The 21,731-nt window shown below is 44.6% G+C and overlaps 1 protein-coding gene across 1 annotated transcript in view; it reads left to right on the top strand.

The window, feature by feature from the left end:
- Nucleotides 1-21,731, top strand: part of MCCC2 (methylcrotonyl-CoA carboxylase subunit 2) — a 310,005-nt gene that overhangs the window by 22,712 nt on the left and 265,562 nt on the right. The window contains exon 2 of the mRNA XM_069224200.1: nucleotides 21,573-21,639. Within this exon, the coding sequence (XP_069080301.1) occupies nucleotides 21,573-21,639 (67 nt within the window). The remainder of the gene's footprint in view (nucleotides 1-21,572; nucleotides 21,640-21,731) is intronic.

Below are 21,731 nucleotides of genomic sequence, written 5' to 3'. Positions count from 1 at the left end.
TCTAACTTTCTTTCATTGTTTCTAAGTTGTCTTTTCTCACGTTCCGCTTATGTTTTATTTTGTTTTTGCTTGTGGGCGCTCTTCTCAAGAAATTATCTTGTTCGAAATATTGTATTGCAATTTTGTTTCTTTTTATGTGTAATTTCTCAAATGGTGCCTTAACACAGAAATGTGCAGTACACCCCAATCCACCGCCACTCCAATCTGCCCAACTACAATCTATCCCAATCCACCCCACTTTACCCCAGTCCAGTCCACCCCACTCCAATCTATACTACTCACCCTAATTCAGTCCAACCCAGTCTGATCTAATCTGCCCCATTCCAATTCGCTCCACTCTGATCGAAAACAATTTGCACCACTCCTAAACAATCTGCCCTACTTCAACCCAAAACAATCTGCTCCACTCCAATCCAGAATACTGTTCCCCACTCCCATCTACCCCACTCCAGTACAAAACAATATGCTCCACTCCAGTGCAAAACAATCTGCCCCACTCCAATCTGCTGCACTCCAGTCCTTAACAATTTGCTCCAGTCCAAAACAGTCCGCCCCACTTCAATCCATAGCTCTCTGTCCCACTCCAATCTGCCCCATTCCATGCATTTGTCTGCCTCACTCCCATCTTCCCGACTCTAATCCAAAATAATCTGCCCCACTTCAATCCAAAACAGCCTGCCTCACTCCAATCCATTTCAATCTGCCCCACTTCAATCTACCCCACTTTATTTCAAAACAACCTTCCCCACTCCATCCTGCCCCTCTCCAACCTACTCCAAACCAAAACAATATGCCCCAATCCAATCCACCCCATTCAAACCCAACTCACCCCACTCTAGTACACCCCACTACAGTCCAGTCCACCCCACTCCAATCCAACCCATTTCAGCCTAGTCCAATCTACCCCACTACAGTCCAGTACACCTTGCTCCAATACAATCCACTACGCTCCTCTACATTCTAGTCCACCCTACTCCGGTCCAATCTACCCCACTCAGTCCAATCCACCCCAGTACACTCCACTACAACCCATCCTATTCCAGTCCAACCCACTCCAATCTAACCCACCCTACTCTAATCCAATCTGCCCACACCACCCCAGTCCATCTCACTCGAATACAACCCACATTAATCCATCTTGCACCAGCCCATTCCACTCCACTCCAAGCCACCTTAATCTACCCCACTTCAGTCAAGCTCAACCCTCTCCAATCAATCCACCCCACCCCACACCAATCCAATCCACCCCACACCTATCCAGTCCAACCCATTCTAATCCAAGTTGCTCCACTCGATTCCATCACAATCCACCTCACCCTACTCCAATCCACCCCACACACTCCAATCCACTCCACCTCACTCCAATCCACTCCACCTCACTCCAATCAGATCCATCCCACTCCAGTTACCCCACATCAATTAAGTCCAATCAACCTCACCCCAATCCACCCCACCGGACTGCAGTCCACCCCACCCCAATCTAGTCCACCCACCCCTTTACAATCCACTCTAATGTAGCCCCCAATCCTAGTTCAGTCCATTGCGCTCCAGACCAATCCATTCCACCTATCCCACTCCAGTCCACCCCACTCAATCCACCTCACCCCATATCCAGTTCACCCCACCTCGGTGCAGTTGAGTCCACTCCAATCCAATCCAACTCACCCCACCCCATTTCAATCCACCCCACCCAATCTACACCACTCACTCCAATCCACCACCCTCAACTCCAATCCAATCCACCCAACTCCAATCCACCTAGCCCACCCCACTCCAATCCAGTGACTCAAATCCACCCCGCTCCAATCCAGTGAAGCAAGTCCACCCTACTCCAATCCATCCCACTCACACCTACCTCCTCCCATTTCAAACCACCCCACTCAATCCCAGCCCAATCCTCCCCACTCTGCTCCAATCCACCCCACTACCTCAATCCACTCCAACCCATTCCCCCCCACCTCAACCTATTCCACTCCACTCTGACACTCTCTACCACTAAACTCCACTCTACTCAACTCTACGAACTCCTACTACTCCACTTTACGGCGTGCCAACAAATCCAATCTGCGACACTCTACCCCCCCACTCCGCTCTGACACTCCACACCCCTAACGGTTAGCAGTGCTGAGTAGCAGCCACACTGGTGTGCAGCATGGCAAAACACATTGCTAAAGCCAATAGCTCTTGTATAGGTGAGACCTATTGGCTTTGCCAGTGCTTATTTTTGTCTGGGGTCAGCTTGCCGAGATTTATTGCTGGCACTGTAGTGAAGACCCTTGGCAGGTGAATGCAGCTACAATCTCACTTCCAATTTTTGTGTAGCTACATCCAGCTCTCTTGACCCTGATGTTACCTTACATGTGCTCTGCCTGTTTAGAATGTGAGACGAGTGGGATCTCATGCAGGAGACCTTGTGCCTGATTATAAATTTGGCAGTCTCACCTCGGGACCACCAAACTCACAGGGAGGACGCCACTGACATGGCGGTGGCATCCCCCCCATCCTTATTACAAGTTTTCTGCCGGTCTGACCTGGCTAACCCGTGGAAACCTTGAAATAGAGGAGCAGTGTTACGAGATAGCACTCTGCTCCCTTAAAGGAGCCGAGTGCTATCTCGTAGCACAGGGGGGGGGGGGGCGACCAGCACCTACGGAATGTGCACTGTCTGCAAAGCAGACAGTGCACGTTCAGACAGTGCTGGGCAGGGGCCCCTGCACTTGTTCTCCACTAGCCTTTTCAAGGTGTGGAAACTGCCATAAAAAGGCTGGTGGAGAACAAGGATGTAATCAGCAGGGTAGAGTTCAGCGCCGCCCTGGCTGATTTACAACCAAGACCGCCATCACCCTGTCAGGATTTAGGATCCTGATGGAGATAGGGGTGTGGTGAATCCTAGTTCGTTTGAATGGGATAAAAGGAGTTAGCTTAGCCTCTGGCTTGTAGACTCGTGCCCCCGTCACCTAGTGACTTTTAACCTACTTAGCTTGCTCTGTCTTAGCCCATTTAATTATTTATTTCTTCTAAGATGGCTGCCTTGTTTATAGTTAGGCCACTTGTTATGAGTTACATTGTCAGTGTCACCGCGCCAAGGCGTCAAGATCAAGCACCAAAAACAAACAGTAGGTGTTCATACTTAGGGATTTTCAGTCTCTATACTTTTGAGGGATTGTTGATATTAATTGCCGTCCCAAGCATGCCTGTTATCTATTGTTTAGGAATACACCTACGTCAGGGGACCTTGTAGATCTGTATAAATACATCTCACTTTAGACAGATAATCAGAGGGATTCCGACCAGAGGGCATTGCCACCATCGCTGATACCGATGCTGTAGTCGTCTTGACGATGACCCAGTCTTCGTGTCTCTGCGGAGTCTGAGATAGAGACCTCATTCCAAGGTAACAAGGGTTTGGGGGCTCCTCTCATGGACACGGTATTGGCAGATTAGGTTTAACAAACCCAGCTCTCCTTTAGGTAGGAGGTTAGGCCTTCTTTATTAGGGTATTAGGGCATATTACATCTAATTTATCTTTTCTACGTATTGCAAAATGGCGGGGGTCTTCGTAACAATGACTCTCGTCTTCACAATACTGTTACTTGCTATATTCATTATCCTAATCATTGCAGTCCATGCAACTTATCGCAAATTGCAGTTATGCTAAATAAAAAGCTATTATAACTTTACTGCATCTGTGTCATTGCCTGTGTTTGTATGAGACATTATATATCTGTGAGGAAAGGGTAATCTCCGTTTAACCACGACACTCCCTGAGATGTCTTATTTTTGAGTCCATGCGTAAACGGCTGCCATAAATCACCTTTTACTATTGTGTTTCTGGTGAGGTGCTGCTAGTGAGCCGGTAAGGTTGGGATAACAGTTGCGACTTGTTGTAGGAAAGACGCAGTCGCCTACAAACAAAAGTACTGTTATCCTTAAACCAGCAGTCTTGCTCAGAGCAAGAGTCCAAACTACGACATGGCGCCACCAACGATGGTGTTTAGGCACTAATTTACGGATACCCTGACTATCACGGTCTCACAGACAACAGGTACCCTAAGTACCATTATACGGAGACGTCCGTGGTCTTTGGGAGGATCCTCCTCAGCTGAACAGGTAACACCTAATTAAGCTGTAGGTTATTCGAGCTCGAACTCATAAAAGGAATATACTTCCCCTATCTGGTGTTACATTTCTCTAAACAGCTATGGCTGATACCATAGACATTCCTGAAAATGCTAGACATGCAACACAACGTTTATTAATGCATTGCCTTACAGATGAGGGCGGGGATGTTACTCTGATAATAGAAGCTACTGAAGCATACCAAACAAACGTTTTACTGTTGGGTCACCTTTCCTGAGGTTGACCAAAGAACACACACATTTCACACATATGAAGTTGCGAACGTACCTTTACGATACCAAGCATACCAGTATCATGAAATATCACTCACATACCAAGAGCATCAGAACTGGTTTGAAGGCACCCTACCACATGTACTACGAAGAGTGAGGTTAGGTCCCTTAAGTAATGAGGGACCTACCTGGCCTCTGTTCGCCACATATACATCTCACCCAGGCATACAGAATATGCCAATAGCAGATTTACGAATTTTGTATAATGAATTAGTGACATTATATAGACGTCTAGTTCAGTTCGTAAGGCGAACATTGAACACAACACCAGCGCGTCCAGCACCGCCAGTAGCTGGTGGTTATCAATTGGCTACTGGGAATTATCCACAAACAGTGCATACTATTATGGGTAAAGTGCCCACGGAACGGGAAAAAATACCGTTCTGGATTGCCCAGAAAATGAATCGGCTGGAAGCTGTGTTTCCCCATACGGGACCACAGGAAAAACATAGATTGCTCACTATGTGCTTGCCGTTTGGGATGGTTCCTTCGGTGGATGAATGTGCCACATGGGGTACAGTCTTCGCTGCCGTGTATACTACCACACATGGTACCCCTACACTTGCCAATTTACCGGAAGTGTTAAAACAAATACAAAATGAGCATGGGGCTGCACCAGCCCTGGATCTGGGGATGAAATTAATGCGTAACTTTGACGCCGTATCCTCAATCATACTGAGAAATATTAAAGGGGAAGCGTTAGCACTGGCAATTCGCCAGCGTCTCCGGGAAACTCCAAACCAGGAACAAGAGAGACAGCTACCGAAAATAATTTCCGATACCTATACTAGTATAGGACGGGATAGTTTGGGAGCCAAACCTAAAAAATTGGAGTTACGAAGTACCGCCCATAAGGAGGGTACGAAGCAGGCACAGGAGGGTTCTAAGAAGCGCTGGGACAAGCAAAAAGATTTCAAAGAAAGAAGGAATAAGAGACCTGATTCTCCACACCCGGAGAACTCCGAGAGGAGATATAATCTCAGAAATAGGGAGGACATTAAAACTACAGACAGATATACTGATTCACGTCCCTCTCGTTCCTTTCAGGACGCACCGGATAGATGTAGCGAGAGAGGGGGCCGTCAAGATCGACGTCCGGAATACGTGAAAGAAAAGAAAGACTCCCCACAGTCTACTATTAAAAAAGAAGAAAAGACTCCTCAGCAAAAGCCACACTTTAAAAAGAAGAAGGTGGCAGCACTGACAATTAAAAATGCCAGTAATATTGAGAACGCTGTTGAGGAACAAGAGGTGGGCAGTGACTCTGTTAGACAGCACGGCAGAGGTCACGATATGTCGCCAGAGTCTGAAAGATCATCTGGATGCGACAGCAACTAGCGATTACATCGCGGTTGAAACAGCGGATGGCCGTGTTCTTCCCCCCCCCCCCCCCCCAAAAAGGGTTTATGATTTAACAATTCACATAGAGGGAGACGTGAAGCACGCTATTAGTGTAATATTTTGGGATGAATTTACTAGTGATATCCTATTGGCCGAGAGAGACTGGCCACCTGAACACGTCCGCATGCTCCCGCATGGGGAAGATGTCATTTTGCCTTCTTTCTCCGATCTTGTTCCGGAAGCAGCAAAAGAAGCCTATGCTGCTGAATGGGCTTTAGCGCAGGCACCTGCACTATACCGCAATCATGTAGGTTGGGACAAGGAGTCTCCTTGTCATGTTATTCCCGTTGGGAATACACCCCAACCGCAGCCACAATATCCTGTAAAACATGAAGCGAAAGCTCCGGTAAAGGAGATCCTATCACAACTTGAGGACCAGGGAGTAATTGAGCCCTGTACATCTGCAATGAATAATCCTTTATTCCCCGTTGTAAAGCCAGATCATTCATATAGAATAGTAGTTGATTATAGACACTTAAATAGTCATACACGCATGTATGCTATACAATATTCACACAGCACAGCACTGATAAACAATATAGTGCGTAAAAAATATAAAACAACATTAGACATATATACTGGATTCTTCTGCCAGAATTTAGCACATGAAAGTTGGGACCTAAGTGCATTTTCATTTGGCTCTCAGAAACGCTTTTGTCGTTTACCTCAAGGCTATAAAAATAGCCCAGGCCTGTTTTCAGCCCATGTAACATCAATATTACTTGATATTGATTCTGAGGCATTGTCCTATGTGGATGACATATCTCACAGACGACGTCCTCGACATTCATCTTGTGAGGGTCGATCGGATCATTTTGGGGTTTACAGACCTCAGTTATAAATTTAATTTTAAGAAAAGCAGGCTAGCCTTTCTTAGTGTATTGTTCCTGGGATATGAGCTATCAAACGAGGGGAAGAGCCTGGCCCCGCACTTTCTATAAAAGTGTGCTCAACTACAGCCTCCAAACACACTTAAGAAATGACAGTCATTACTGGCTTTCTTCAATTTTGGCCGAACATACATTCCAGATTATGCAGAACGCAACAAGCCGCGTTATGACTTAGTTCAGCCTAATTTTTCTAGCAGACGATGGACGATTGAACACACACATCCTTAGGGACATGCAACGGGACATGCTAGAAGCTAAACACTTACACACACGTGACAATAAAACAAACTTGGTCATCAGAATAATTGCTGGTGCCCTTGGATTTACTTATGTCCCCTTTAATGAGGATGACACGGTGCCGATAGCATATAAATCACCTTTTATTCAAATGCTGAACAACGTTTTGCACTTACAGAAAAGATTCTGACAGCAGTTCAGATGGCCGTCATAAAAGAGAGGCCACTTGCCCAGGGGAAACGCATTATTGTTGTCTCCTCGATGCCAGCCTTAGAGGCTGTCACTAAAGCGAGCGTTCCGAAAGCTAAGGCATTACATCCACGCTGGATTCAATGGGCAACGTCTCTGACCGCAACTGATGTCGATTATATATTCGATCCCAGACTTCAAACACAAGAATTTCTCCAGTATGAACAAGAGTACCCCGCTCCGCTAAATATTTTGCCACTAGACAGTTATGATACTATCATTTATACTGACGGATCAGCACAACTGGCTGCAGGTACTAAACATCAATACTCTGCAGCTTGCGCAGCCGTGTGCGGAGTGATGGAAGATGGAGTTTTCCACCCTCACAATACCTACACGCAGACCTTAGGGGACTGCACGGCACATTTGGCTGAGCTTAAAGTTCTTATTCTAGCGCTTGAACACACTGAGACAGGAAGCCTGACTTTGATAGTCAGTGACTCATATTAATGCGTCCCGTCATACAATGAATATCTCAATCATTGGAAACTGAACGGGTTTAGAGATTCAAAGGGGAATCCCATTAAACACAAAATATTGTGGGGGAGGGTGGCTGATCTTAAGGATAAGCTACTGTGTGTCCATGTAGTTCATACATTAGGACACCAACGTGTAGGAATACATGTTGCCGGTAATACATTGGCTGATGAAGCGGCCAAAACATCAGTAGCTACGGCTTCTGTGGCTGCAGTGACTCGTTCTCGGACGAGATTGGATAATGAAATACTGATTGCCGTTAAAGCTTCGGCTGCAGGCAAGCCCCTTCCGAAAGGATATCCTACAAACTATACTTACCATATCAGTGCACAGAATGTTGCTTATACAACGATTCCTGGGGTTGGAGATCGAGTGATCCCCAATGAAGACCAGAGATTAGAGCTGATTACAGCAGCACACGAGGGTATCGCTTCTGCACATGCTGGTATACAGGCCACAATAACAATTCTGCAGCAACGCTACTGGTGGCCTGGTCTATGCAGATGAACTAAGCAGTATGTCCTTTGCTGTGACATTTGCCAGCAGATTAAGGGCTCTAATATCAAACGCCCTCCGCAGACATCCCTCTTAGTGTCAGACAAGCCACTTCAGTGTGTGTACCTAGACCATTGTGGTCCTTTACAGCCTGATGGTGCATACAAATACATTTTAGTGGCTGTGGATTCCTGTTCTAGATTCCTGTGGGTATGGCCACAGCGGTCGGCTGACGCCCGGACTGTTATAAAAGATTTGCTAATCTTTATCGGTACATATGCGGTTGCAGCATTCCATTCAGACCAGGGCCCTGCATTTGCCTCTAAAGCATTTAAGGACACCATGGGGACGATGGGTGTTGAACTCCATTACTCCTCACCATACCATCCTGAGGAAAATTCGGTTGTGGAGAGGTGGAATCGTGATCTAAAGCAGTCCTTAACAGCTTGAGTATTAGGTTCAGGCTGCAATTGGTCACACCACCTATATGGGGTCCAGAGAGCACTGAATAATCTGCCAAGACAGTCTTTGGGGGGCGCTCTACATATGAGGTTCTCTTTGGGATACCTATGTATGTCCCAGATCTTGATGCCCCTGGTATGGTGGCAGCGGAAACACCGTTTGACATAAAAGAAGGTCTCACTGTTTTACAGGAGCTTCAACAATTTTGTGATGATAAATCATCTGCAAGTGCTGCCACCTTAGGAATAAGGGAATTGGCGACAACTTCGACTGGCTGGATTCCTAACGTTGGGGATCTGGTTTGTGAGAAGATCGCTGTGAAAAAGGAGTTTGGTCCATCATACAGAGCACCTGTACCAGTCTTGGGAATAAAAGGCACCAGGACTGTCATCTTACCACCATTGTCTGGTTCTAAGACGAAAAGATTCATCTCCATTGATGACATCAAATTACACCATGTGGCTGATCCTTCACAGTAGACCAGGAGGTCCCTTGGGTGGTTCCCGATCCCCTCTCACTACCTAACAGGACATCCATCTACATAGTAGGATGAACATCACTACTACTGACTATGCAACTATGTCAACTGCTGTTCCAGACACTTCCTCGACCATGGGGAGGGCGGAAAATGAACTTTTGTTGGTTCCAGTCACATCTTCAGTGACCACCCCGCTTCAAGATTTGGCTGTATTTTACACGAACACTTCCACGACTAATGACGTTGTCTACCAAGAGCCTCCACGTGCAATGGATCAAAGTACACCGGCTCCTGTGTTTGCAGAGAATACCTCTGGCTATTTCATTGACATTGATGATTTTTCTTCGGATTCATCCTCTACTGTGATTGACAATATTTCAAAAAGTAGTAAGCTGTATCGATGGCTTAAAAAGAACTATTTGATCTACCCATGAAACTACCTGTGGTTCTGTTTGACATTTATTGCATTATTTTTATGGATTGGTTTTGTGACTGTTTTCTTTTTGCTCATAAATGGTCACTATATTCCTGATCGCTCCTCAGTGGAGCCTGTTGATGAAATTTTAACACCACATCATTCTTCACATAAGGTCCGAAGAGATTTGTCCCCTGTAAATATTACAGCAATACCAATTACTGATGGGATTGTGTGGGACAAAGTTCCATCCGATATACACGGGCCTACAGAGATTATTCAAATACCATACGTGTTCAAAATTTCAATGTCTGATGTTATTACACCTAATGTTGTCTCTGATGATTGGGATGTCCAAACAGTTGATTCCATGCTAACTGAAATGAAGGACTAGTCCGCTTTTGAAAGTGATGATGTATATGATTATACAATGAATTATGGGGAAATGTTCTGCTATAACAATTGGGGACATCACTACCTACACCGTGCCACTAGATATAGGCTTCTCTTGAACTACACGCAGTGGGAACACTGTTCGACACCACAGGTGGGGAATCCAAAGTATTATAGCGATAAATTTACATACTTTTCGGGGCATGATACAAAAAAAGCAGAGTCGTATTATTTTAAAATACCTCCGGCACAAATTAGGAACATTTTGCTAACAGATAGAAAACTGATTTATTCAAATCCCTTTGCTTCACGGCCCTCGATTGAGGGTTACGAATATTGGAAGAGCACTATTGACTTGAAAAGTGTATGGGGAACGCAAGATTGGCAGATACAGGGTAGGGAGGCTTTGTTTCGAGCATGCCTGATTCCTGTGCAAATGATTTTCTTAAATGACACTATTGAGCAGACATCCTGTCTGGGGTTAGCAAAAATTAAAGATCTGAACACGCCCAGTATCCCTACTCCGGCAAAATGTAAGGATTGGCAACACTTTCTTAATGTTACAGAGGAAAGGCTAGATGCAATGGTCAAGGCTGGTACCTATAATTCTTCACTTTCCAGTCCCGGCGGGTGGTTGGTATGGCCCCCGACACTAATGAGTGTCAAAGGCGTTTCTTGAACTCTTCAGGGGTTTTTTCAATTAACAGGCCAGACCCTCGCTTTATATAAGGTCAACATACAGGTATAGTTACAACATACAGTGTGGGTAAGCTGTGCCAGCAGTGGGTGCAAACAAATACGTTAACAGCAGTTAGGAAACACCTGAACATTCTTTCTGACAGTATAGACTTGCAGGATTTTCTGCTGGGTCCTAGAAAACAGCGGTCGAAAAGGTTTTTATATGCTATGTACAATGAAATTTGGAAACTTTCCCAGATTGAGGCTGCTGCGCGTTTAAGGCAACTGGATAAGGGAAATTTGGAAAAGACATTAGCTGTTGTCGATAATGGCATGAATACGCTGTCCAACAGGATTTATTCACTATCAAATATAGTGTCGTCTGCTATTGATATCACTCAGACAGACTTATCCCGGTTATATCATGGGCAAACACAGCTACGTTCCATCATGCAGCTAGGTTGGACGTTGCAGACACTGAAAAATGGGCACATTCCATGGAAATATATTAATGGGAGTGAATTCTTCACTGCTTTTAATTTTTCCAGGGAACAAGAGAAAATGGCTAAAAGGGAGGCTAGTTTCACCCTGCTTCAAGTAGAGAAATTAGATAAGTTGCCCTTCACGGTAGCAGAGAGTCCTTCAACTATCTGGCTCTTACACAGCATTATTAATTTACCAATTTCGACCTTTCGTTTCTCAAGCTGCCTGAAACATCTTGCAGTGGGACGATATGAGCAACTAGGAGATAGCTTTATTAAGGAAGAGTGGGAGTTGCCCTTTGACTATAGATGTCTGAATGGTGAAAGGGAGGTCTTTCTTAGCGGAAGCGAATGTGAGACTGCTGTTCATCATTCTATGATATGCAAGCAGGTGTCTCTTCACGGTCTTTGCAATGCGGGGGTCGTGAATTTGGCCTGTTTTCTGAAGGGTACTCCCGTCCCCTTGATTCGTCCAGTGTTTCATGTGCTTTCCAATGGAAGTTATGTGGTACTGAACGATCAAAGCTGTTGCGGCATGCGACCTGGAATTGCCTACGCAATCTCGGTCACGAAGGTCTTTACGTGTTGTGGACATGTTTTGTTTCCCCCCACACGAGAGATAAAAGTATCTGACTTGTGGCCCCACATAGATACTATTAATGTGAACTATGACAAGTTGAGTAGGCTAAAGGCGCTATTGTTTCAGAAACAGGTCGCCTTGACATCCGCAAAAGAGACGCATCCTCTCCAGATTGCGAGATCATCAGCCGAGATACAATCCCTTTTAAATACCAATTTCCCCAAACACTTTGGAGAGCTGGTATTGAGAATATTCAATGCTTCGAGCACCACTGGGATTGTTCATTTCTTTAAGGCTGTCGGGTCTGGTTTCGTGTCAATCTTCCAGACTGTCTTCGGAGTCATCCCATCAGCCATCCATTCTCTCTTTTCAAGTGTGTTTGGTGGCTTTCCAATTATTTTGGCTTTAATTTGGCGGACTACTACTGCTATTTCTTCTGATTTGTAGTGGTTGTTTCTTTCCAGCAACGCAGAGCAATGGAGCCGCTTCCGCCAACTCCACTGTGTCGTGAGCGCATGGTTCAAATCTTCGGTGCACCTTTGCTGGTGGAACTGGAGCTTGACTGGTCGTTATCATTTCGGCCACTTCTCTGGTGTGTGCAACTAGTCTTCCGCTGCATATGGTGTCTCTTTGAACATCTGCCTATGGTCTGTCTTGCTGTTGCACCGACATCTCCTGTGGACCACGAACTGCTGATGTCCCCGATGAGGGTTCATACACGGTCATGCCCCTTGAGACTGAGGTTGCTCTGCGAGGCCACCTATGAGCCTTCCGTTGTGAGATCTATCATGGATGAGGACACTGCAACGAGTAACGATACACCAGGAAATACGGCTCACTTCTGCTCTGTGGATCCGTTTGTCCGCCCAGCACTTGACTTAACATCGGACGATGTTGAGTCATTTTTAAGATCGTTGACTGGTGACTTTGATGACATTCTTCAAGCAATGGGGAGGGTGTGGTAAATCCTAGTTCGTTTTAATGGGATAACAGGAGTTAGCTTAGCCTCTGGCTTGTAGACTCGTGCCCCCATCACCTAGTGACTTTTAACCTACTTAGCTTGCTCTGTCTTAGCCCATTTAATTATTTATTTCTTCTAAGATGGCTGCCTTGTTTATAGTTAGGCCACTTGTTATGAGTTACATTATCAGTGTCACCGCGCCAAGGCGTCAAGATCAAGCACCAAAGACAAACAAACAGTAGGTGTTCATACTTAGGGATTTTCCCTCTCTATACTTTCGAGGGATTGTTGATATTAATTGCCGTCCAAAGCATGCCTGTTATCTATTGTTTAGGAATACACCTATGTCAGGGGACCTTGTAGATCTGTATAAATACATCACACTTTAGACAGATAATCAGAGGGATTCCGACCAGAGGGCTTCGGCACCATAGCTGATACCGATGCTGCAGTCGTCTTGACGCTGACCCAGTATTCGTGTCCCTGCGGAGTCTGAGATAGAGACCTCATTCCAAGGTAACAAGGGTTGGGGGGCTCCTCTCATGGACACGGTATTGGCAGATTAGGTTTAACAAACCCAGCTCTCCTTTAGGTAGGAGGTTAGGCCTTCTTTATTAGGGTATTAGGACATATTACATCTAATATAACTTTTCTACGTATTGGGGGTCTTCGTAACAATGACTCTCGTCTTCACAATACCGTTACTTGCTATATTCATTATCCTAATGATTGCAGTCCATGCAACTTATCGCAAATTGCAGTTATGTTAAATAAAAAGCTATTATAACTTTACTGCATCTGTGTCATTGCCTGTGTTTGTATGAGACATTATATATCTGTGAGGAAAGGGTAATCTCCGTTTAACCACAACACTCCCTGAGATGTCTTATTTTTGAGTCCATGCGTAAACGGCTGCCATAAATCACCTTTTACTATTGAGTTTCTGGTGAGGTGCTGCTAGTGAGCCGGTAAGGTTGGGATAACAGTTGCGACTTGTTGTAGGAAAGACGCAGTCGCCTACAAACAAAAGTACTGTCATCCTTAAACCAGCAGTCTTGCTTAGAGCAAGAGTCCAAACTATGACAGGGGTCAGTTGGTGGTCCGTCCGACAAACTTGTAATGTGGCGGTTTAATCGCCACCGCAAGTCTGGCGATCTTGTATCCACCAAACTCCTAATCGGGCTCCTTATATTGCTAGAACAAAAATGCGGGACTGGCGGTCTACGAAGGGTCAGTTTTTTAAACTTTCATAGACCAAATAAGAATTTCATGGTGCTCCCGGTGGGTCAGTTAATAGACACAGATGAATAGTTCTTAGCTATTGCTTATTTTGGGTATGTAGAACATGCTGTATTTGGCAAACAATAGAGTAGGATAGCGTGGCATTTTTGTTGCACAAAACCCTGCAATTCGTTCTCATGGAAATGTGGTGTAACCGCAGGTCTAGGAGCGTTTAGTTTGGGAATAGTAAATTGTTTGAATAAGCAATGTTGCTCACTTCAGCTCTTGAATTCTGAACGAGAATAAAGACCTACTTTTTGGAGATCTGAACGGGCGCACTATAAATAATGTGAAACATTGGCATCCTAATGGAGAGTGTTTCACTGTTGCACATTATATCCGATATGTAGAGCTAGTGAGGGATCCAAACTATTCTCCTTCTATGGGTCTCTAGGGAGGTCCATCTCTGGGTCTACGCAAACAAGTTGTTAAAGTGATCTGCAAAACTAGAAACCGAGCACCCTTATCGTGGCACACTATCCACAGAATGAGGTTTCTTGATTTGAGTCTTAAACACAAACAGCCAGTGATTGTACAAGAGGTCGGTTTTCAGTTCATTTTTGAAAACCACAATTAGAGGTGAGCTTGAAAGTGGTTTGCCAGAAAGTCACGATTATGCTTATGCATGTTTCTTATGGCACCATAAGGATGGATTTTATCAATTACTCCGCGTTTATATTGTTCAGTCACCTAATCCTGTGCTAGAAGACCATGAAGTGATCTTCTAAAAGAGGCGACATGACCCCTGTTTCTACACCCGTTGATGAGCTGCACTGCGTTTTGTCCTTTTGAAGTCCATGGATCTGATAATGCTGGATGCCCTCAACTCAGTTATATTAAACTGACAATAATAACTTTCATTGCTTTGTGACCTGTAGATTAATGTGGAAGAAAGTTCCATTACTTGTAAATATGGTGGAAGCAGCTGCTGACGTAATTTCTCCTTGCCTGTTAAACGATAGGTACGAATTTAAAGGACCTACCATTTGTTTAAAACTTTTTTGGCGACACAAATGTATGGCCAAATACGTGGGGTTGCCAAGCCAGCGCTCTCTTTTAGCAACTTTTTTCTAAAAGGAGTTTAATAATAGTAAGGGGGTAGCCTTAAGCACCGGGATTCTATGTTTATTCAAAAGTGGGAATAGCAAGATACTCAGAAGACAAGCGTTCTCCTTCTATCAGAGAAGTCTTATAGTTGTTTCATAAGTTGATCATTTTTCTTTTGTCAGTCACCTCATTTTAAATTGACCATCCCCACGTAAACATTCTCAAAATATACAGCACATGATCCCTAATAGGGAACTGAAGAAGAATGTAACTGTGATAGACAAACAAGTGCATTGTGTTCAGAGGTTATTACGTCTTTTGTTGTTTAAATGCAAGAATGTGTAGTGCATATTCAGTACTAAATTAGTAAAAGACTTAGGCCTTCATTACGACCACCAGCACTGCCAGATCACAACTAATCGTCGGTCTGGCGCTGCCGTGGGGATTACGAGCCCCTTCTCCGCCGGTGATTACATGCCGTAAGCCCTGCCATGTAAAGGTTGGTGGAGACGGGTTGCAGGGTGCCCAGGGGCATGGGCAGTGCAGGGCCCCCCCTGGAGAGCCTCTTTGCAGACAGTGAAAATCGCGACAGGTGCTTGTGCACCCTATGCACTACAGCATTGCTGCCGGCTCTATTATGAGCCGGTGTCAATGTTGTAGGCCGTTTCCCGCTGACCCAGCAGGAAACTCGTAATGGGGCCCGCGGGAAGGGGACCGCACTTGCAGTAACCTGACCATGGGATTTTCGTGGACGGCCGTTTCCGTCCACCAACTCATAATGACCCCCCTAAGTGTCAGGGCCTAGAGTTATGAACAAAAGCCCGCCAGGGCGCTGTCACTGCTCTGGGTGCCAAGGCTAAAGCTGCTTTGTCTTGGTTCCCCCTCATGTGTCTTCCATCCACCTCTAGACACTACCTGCCCCTTTATCTGACTCTTTCAGGTTATTTTTCTTCACTGCTTTTTGTTGTCACTATTTTTCATTATTTCCTTTCCTCCTTCCCTCCTCTTTATGGTTTTTACTTGCTTGCTTTCCCTGGGTAAAAACCTGATGAGGATAAATAAGTGCTGAACCCCATAAATAGGCTCCACCTGCAATCACTTCCTCAATTAGAGACTGTGCATATATACATTGAATATAAACTCAATAAGGGATTCGTCAACATCCTATTGCCCCACTCTGGGTGGAGATACTGGACGCATGGGAAGAGCAGATACGAGAAAAGGGGGCTAGCCCAGTGGCTCAGGGAGGGAGTGCAGACATAGTACATACAACTACAGTCATAGACGTCAACCAGCATAATACTACAATGCCAGAGATGAGAAGGGACTAACCACAGAACAGAGGATAAGTGAGACCATGGCAGGGATGTAGTTGGGAGCGCCCTGATCCTATCACATACTACACTGAGACACTAACCGAAGGGGCAGACTGTCTGGCCTCCAGGGGTGGCCTAGTACGGAGGGAAGATAGTGAAGTGGCGTACCACTTGAGTTAGTATGACAGTGTCGCCCTCGTTCTCTGAACCTCCCACCAGTGTTAACTCACCCTATTAGCGCACAGTTACACTTAGTTGATGACATATCGAGTCTTTGATCACAAAATGTGAGTTCCTGGAAACTGACAGGGAAAAGTATTGGCAAGGCAATGGGGCACGAGAATAGATAAATGACGCATGATGCTTAAGCAGATGTTAGGTCCAAATGCTTGCTTTGTATATGCATTGTACTTACTTGTATATGGTTGCTGCAATCGGACTATGCTCTGTGTCTCGAAGAGTGTATATTACTGTGATATTATGTATTGAGAAAGCCTAAAAGCAAAATGTCACTAAAAACAGTTAAAAAAAAAAAAAAAAGAATATCAACTCAATAAAAATGTTTTTTTTAAAAGCACCATCAATGCTTTCAGAATCGAAAACCGCACTCCCGTCAGCATCAGAACTACAACAATCCTATTCGAGATCAGGAGCAAGCAGAAGACCCACCTCTTCAGAGAACACTACACCTCGACCCAACAGCACACACCAGCCATCCATGTACTGCTTCATTCTAACCCGTCTTTACTTGTTACTCATGGCTTACATCTTTGATGTCTAGCTTGGCTTGTGTTCAATAAACAGCTGTGCATACATTTGGGCTACATCTGTAGTTAAACAGGTGATGTAGACCTTGCAAACAGGAGTATAGTAGTATCAGATAAAGACCAGTGGTTGCTTGTAAGAGCGATAATTAACTTACTTTTACAGAGTGCTTAATATCATACCTCTGACGCTTCTAACTGATGTAAATAACAGCTGTTAATCAGTTGAGTGGTACTCCGTTTTCCAACCTAGGAGGATGAAAGGCTGCGTTGACTCTTAAACTAATAAGTTGGAGACCACAGGAGCAATCGACAATATTCGCCTTCCTGACAGACCCATCTTGCTACTATCTGCCGGGTCCACTAGGCATACAGCAGCTGCTCAGGACATAACCGGAGAAGAGAAGTAGGCCAAGGCAGTCACGCTTGCCAGGAAGATGGGGATTCTCTGATGCACTTTTGTTAAACCACAGAACCTTCCTGGCAACATTAGTTCGCTTGATATGGACTGTCAGAACTTTCTTCACTGGAGCAGACCAGATCTCAGCTGTGGCGTTGGTTCTTTCTGATCTCTCAGCTGCCTTCGACACCGTGGACCTCAAGAGCCTTTTGTCCTGGCAGTAGCTTCTCGGTCCTTAGTCTAACTTTGTGCATGGTCTAGGTTGAGTTGGGGGATGGGGGGGCTATCAGCTATCACCACCCCAGCCTACTTGTGCAGTCCCCTAGGGATCTGTGCTGTCCCCACTATAGTTCAACCTCTGTATGCTTCCCCTGGCAGAGATCTTGTGTAACGCAGGCCTGACAGCAGTAATGTACACCAACAATACGCCAATTATCTTTGGAATTGACCATAAGGTTGCGAGAAGGGTTGGGAATTTAAAACTGTGCCTGACCAATATCCAGCACTGGATGATGGCAAGCAAGCCAACACTAAACAGAGAAACACATTGGAAATATTACTCTGGTTTAGGCAGTCATAACTGTGGAATTATGACTTCTAGCCTCACAAATTGGGCCAAAACCCAGCCCCAGTGTCAAAAGTTATAAACCTCAGCGTTCAAGTAGACTCTAATTTACAAACGGATGAGCAGATTAAGTCAGTAGTGAAGGAGTGTGTTTTTTTGTACAGAAGGGACAGCCACTAAATGTGTTTGTCTCGGGGAGGCTGGGATATTGTAATGCAGTCTATTTGGGCTTCCCAGACTATGCTATCAAAATGCTAGTTCAGAATGCGGCTGCCAGACAGGTTTTGAATATTAAAAATTCAGACTCTGGTCTGGCACGGATACAATGGGTCACAGTGGGGAAAAAAAGAATACAACTTAAGACATTCTACCAAATTCATATATTAGTTTATGGTAAGAAGATTGTTTCTCTTCATGGAAAATTTTCTTTTTGCCACCTTTGTCGCCCTTTGAGATCTCAAGGGATTGCTCTACTACCAGGCTTGCAACAGACCTTTTATGGAAGACTGCACTCCTGATCTCTTCAAAATGGAATATTCTTCTTCGGCAGCACTTGCAGATACCTCCTCAGTAGTGCCATTTCACTCATGGTGTGCACTCAGATTTATTAGACATGTCTTTGGTTTTCCTCAATATCATCCTCTTGAAGTGTCCAAGTGTAAGAGAAAATTCGTCCTGTGGACATCATGTACTGGAAATCTTAGGAGGTATCCAGCCAATGTTGGCCAGGTGCAGTGCACCTCAAGATTGTTTATTGTAGTAACAGTTTAACACCAAAAATATAATATATCTGTCCCAGTCCCTTGTGTGACCATCTCCTCAACCCCTTGCTGAGGGAGAACTGTGTAAACCACTTCTTTTTAAGCCCCCAGTATAATCTAGCCAGTACTTTTTATTCTGTATTTCTCTATCCTCTATTTTCAACAAAGACAACACCAAGCCTGTTAAGGCGCCATCTTGGTCGCTTTAATCCTGTCGACAACAGGCGTTGCAGCTGTAACTTGGTCTTTTTGTCAGTTTCATGCAGTAATCAATGAATAATTTAATGCAGACCTCTGAATGTATGGGAAAGTGGGAGCTTAGATAAGTTAACGCAATTTTGTCAACATGCCTTGCTTGTGCTCTCATCCATGTACAATACATTGATGGCTATTCATGATCATTTCAAAGGTACTTCTCAGATACCTAGTAGTAGATCTCATACGTGATGGAGCGATATTAAATCTGGTACTCCCTAATGGTGTAAATGGGATATCAGCATGAATGTGCAGCTGGCTTCTATCAAATTAGTTTCAATGATGGTTGCAAATACAACCACGTGACCATGTACGGATAGGCTATGATGATCAGTCCAAGCATGTTATTAAATGTGCATGTGAACAAACCGCGCCGATGCCACACTACTCCTCATACAGCTCCACTGGCTCTACATCTAAAAGCGCTCCCAGTTGGAACTTCACACACATGCATTCAAGTCACTACAGAACACAGGACCCGCATACCTCGTCACTAATTTCACTTCCACCGAACCCACAGACAACTTTGCTCAGCATCACTCTCAAACACACCTTGCATCACAGAAGGAAAACAGGAGATTGATCATTCTCCTACCAACCCCCCAAATCCTGGAACGACCTCTACCAACATGTCAAAGCCTCCTCTTCACTTCATGAATTCCGCAAGCAGCTGATAACCTGACTTTACAATTAGTCTTCTTGCAGGACCATTGGAACTGCTTGTTCTCCTGCCCATCCTCGCCACATGCAGGGTGACAAACCGCGCTCTACAAATCCACCTTACTTTACATAGTGTGTACATTTAAAAACTAAATCGCCCCTGGCGATGGTTCACAACTTTCATTTTTATATGGACTTTGCTGAAAGAGTTAAATAAAGAGTAAGATTTGCAGCATCTTTTAAAAAGTGTTGCAAGTGTTCATGCTATATTATAATATAGTGGGTGCTTTGAAAGTCGACACTTAGTCAGGTTTTACTTATAAAGGTGCCCTTTAGGGCTATTAGCTGGTGGGATTTGTCTTACCAAGAGTTGGCTTCCAGTGATAGACTAGACTAGACTAATATGAGTGGTCGATGGCACAAAATAATTTGTTTTTGGACTGCTGTCAGTGACACATGCATCTCCGCATCATCCTACTGGGACATAAGGTTCCCCTCACATGCACTCATGACCAGGCTGTGGGCTGTCATACAGTGTCAGTGCCCTATGATACTGTGATCTGCACCTTGACAATTGTCTTTCTTGATTCAAGATTTAGCGCTCAGAAACATATGAAAATACTTCTGTTCAGAAGAACATTCAGGGGAGCACTGCTCGAGGATGACAACTGTTAATTATGTGATTAGGATACTGGTGCATGTATTCATTTCTGATTTGTTCTCATTAACTAATTACGACTATGCTATGTATGTTTTTGTTTTGTGCTTCGAAGCAGACTGTTGTGAGTATGAGCTGACTCCAAGAAACATTATGCAAATTATTAAGTAGGAGCAGTGTATTGACACCAAAGAGGCAGCGTGGGAGATGTTAGTACTCGATATTACCAACACCAGAGTCCGCTCAGGGGCTGGGTAGGTTTATGTGCCAATTAGGAGGTGCCAGTCTCTTCAGCGTACTGATATTTGGTAACCATGGCTCGAGGCCTGCCGCATTAGCATGCTTATCTCAGACTTGAGCTTGGAGATATTGTTCCCTTTTCACCAGGGAAGAGCACTCCTGTTCCAGCATTCTTGCCGATATATCTATTCCTTCCATCAACCATTTGCTTCTCACATAACTCCCTCTTATGATCCACCTAAGTCATTAATGCACCACAAAGAAACTGGAGCAAATATTTGGAATGGTTTCTGTGAGGGCACGAGACTAATCTCATTACCCAATAGACTAACCACTGCTTTTGTGGTGCTCACCGTAAAGTGCCTCAGTGCCTCACCAGTGGTAGTAAGAGCTATACAAAGGCAATTTCAGTGGGCTATAACCATCGTTTTAAACTTTGTTTTAATGAAACTAGCTGTTTGAGGCTTAGCTGGCAATTAGCTAGTGAGGTTGCGTTTGATTTATTGGGAATGGAAACCGTGTACTCTGTTTTCCTCCCTTCTAATCCCAAATTATTTTAATCTCGTCCTCGGATTATAATGTATCTTTCGTTCTCACAAGTGAAATGTCTGGTTGCTGTTTACCATGTGCTCTGGAGTAAAAGGATGAAGGTCTTGTTTTAGTACAGTTCTCCTCCATCTTAGAAGCCTCCATCTGAATGCAAGAGCAAAGGGTGCTTTCTACATTAGTAGAGACTGAATTGTGTTTCAGAGGCACTGCCATGTTTTCGCCATGATAATGGCCACCTTAGACCCCCATGGTGTATCCGCAGCAGTGGGGCGCAAGGAGGAGAGCGCCTTGTGCTCTCTACTCACAAGCACTGATCTGTGTGACCAGGTTCTAATATGCAAGAAACAGGTCCAGAATGCTGATGTTGGGAAGTGGCTAGCTGGTGTATGGCTAGTTTGTGGTATAATTAATAACTTTTCCCAGCGTGCACTATTGTATTGTTATTATTTTGATTTTGTCTCTGCAGGAAAATTATGAACGAATGAAAGCACTAGTAACGGAGCTCAAAGACAGAGCAGAAAAAATCAGATTAGGTAAGTGTGGTTTGAGCTCATTCACTAATAGCCTCGCATTTCGGGCTAAGCAAATCCAAAACCTGGACCAAGACACCCCCTAAAAAGTTCAT

This window comes from Pleurodeles waltl, chromosome 1_1, assembly GCF_031143425.1.
Source record: "Pleurodeles waltl isolate 20211129_DDA chromosome 1_1, aPleWal1.hap1.20221129, whole genome shotgun sequence".
NCBI lineage: Eukaryota > Metazoa > Chordata > Amphibia > Caudata > Salamandridae > Pleurodeles > Pleurodeles waltl.
Note: the sequence above shows the minus strand (reverse complement) of the source record. Positions and strands in the feature narration are given on the sequence as shown.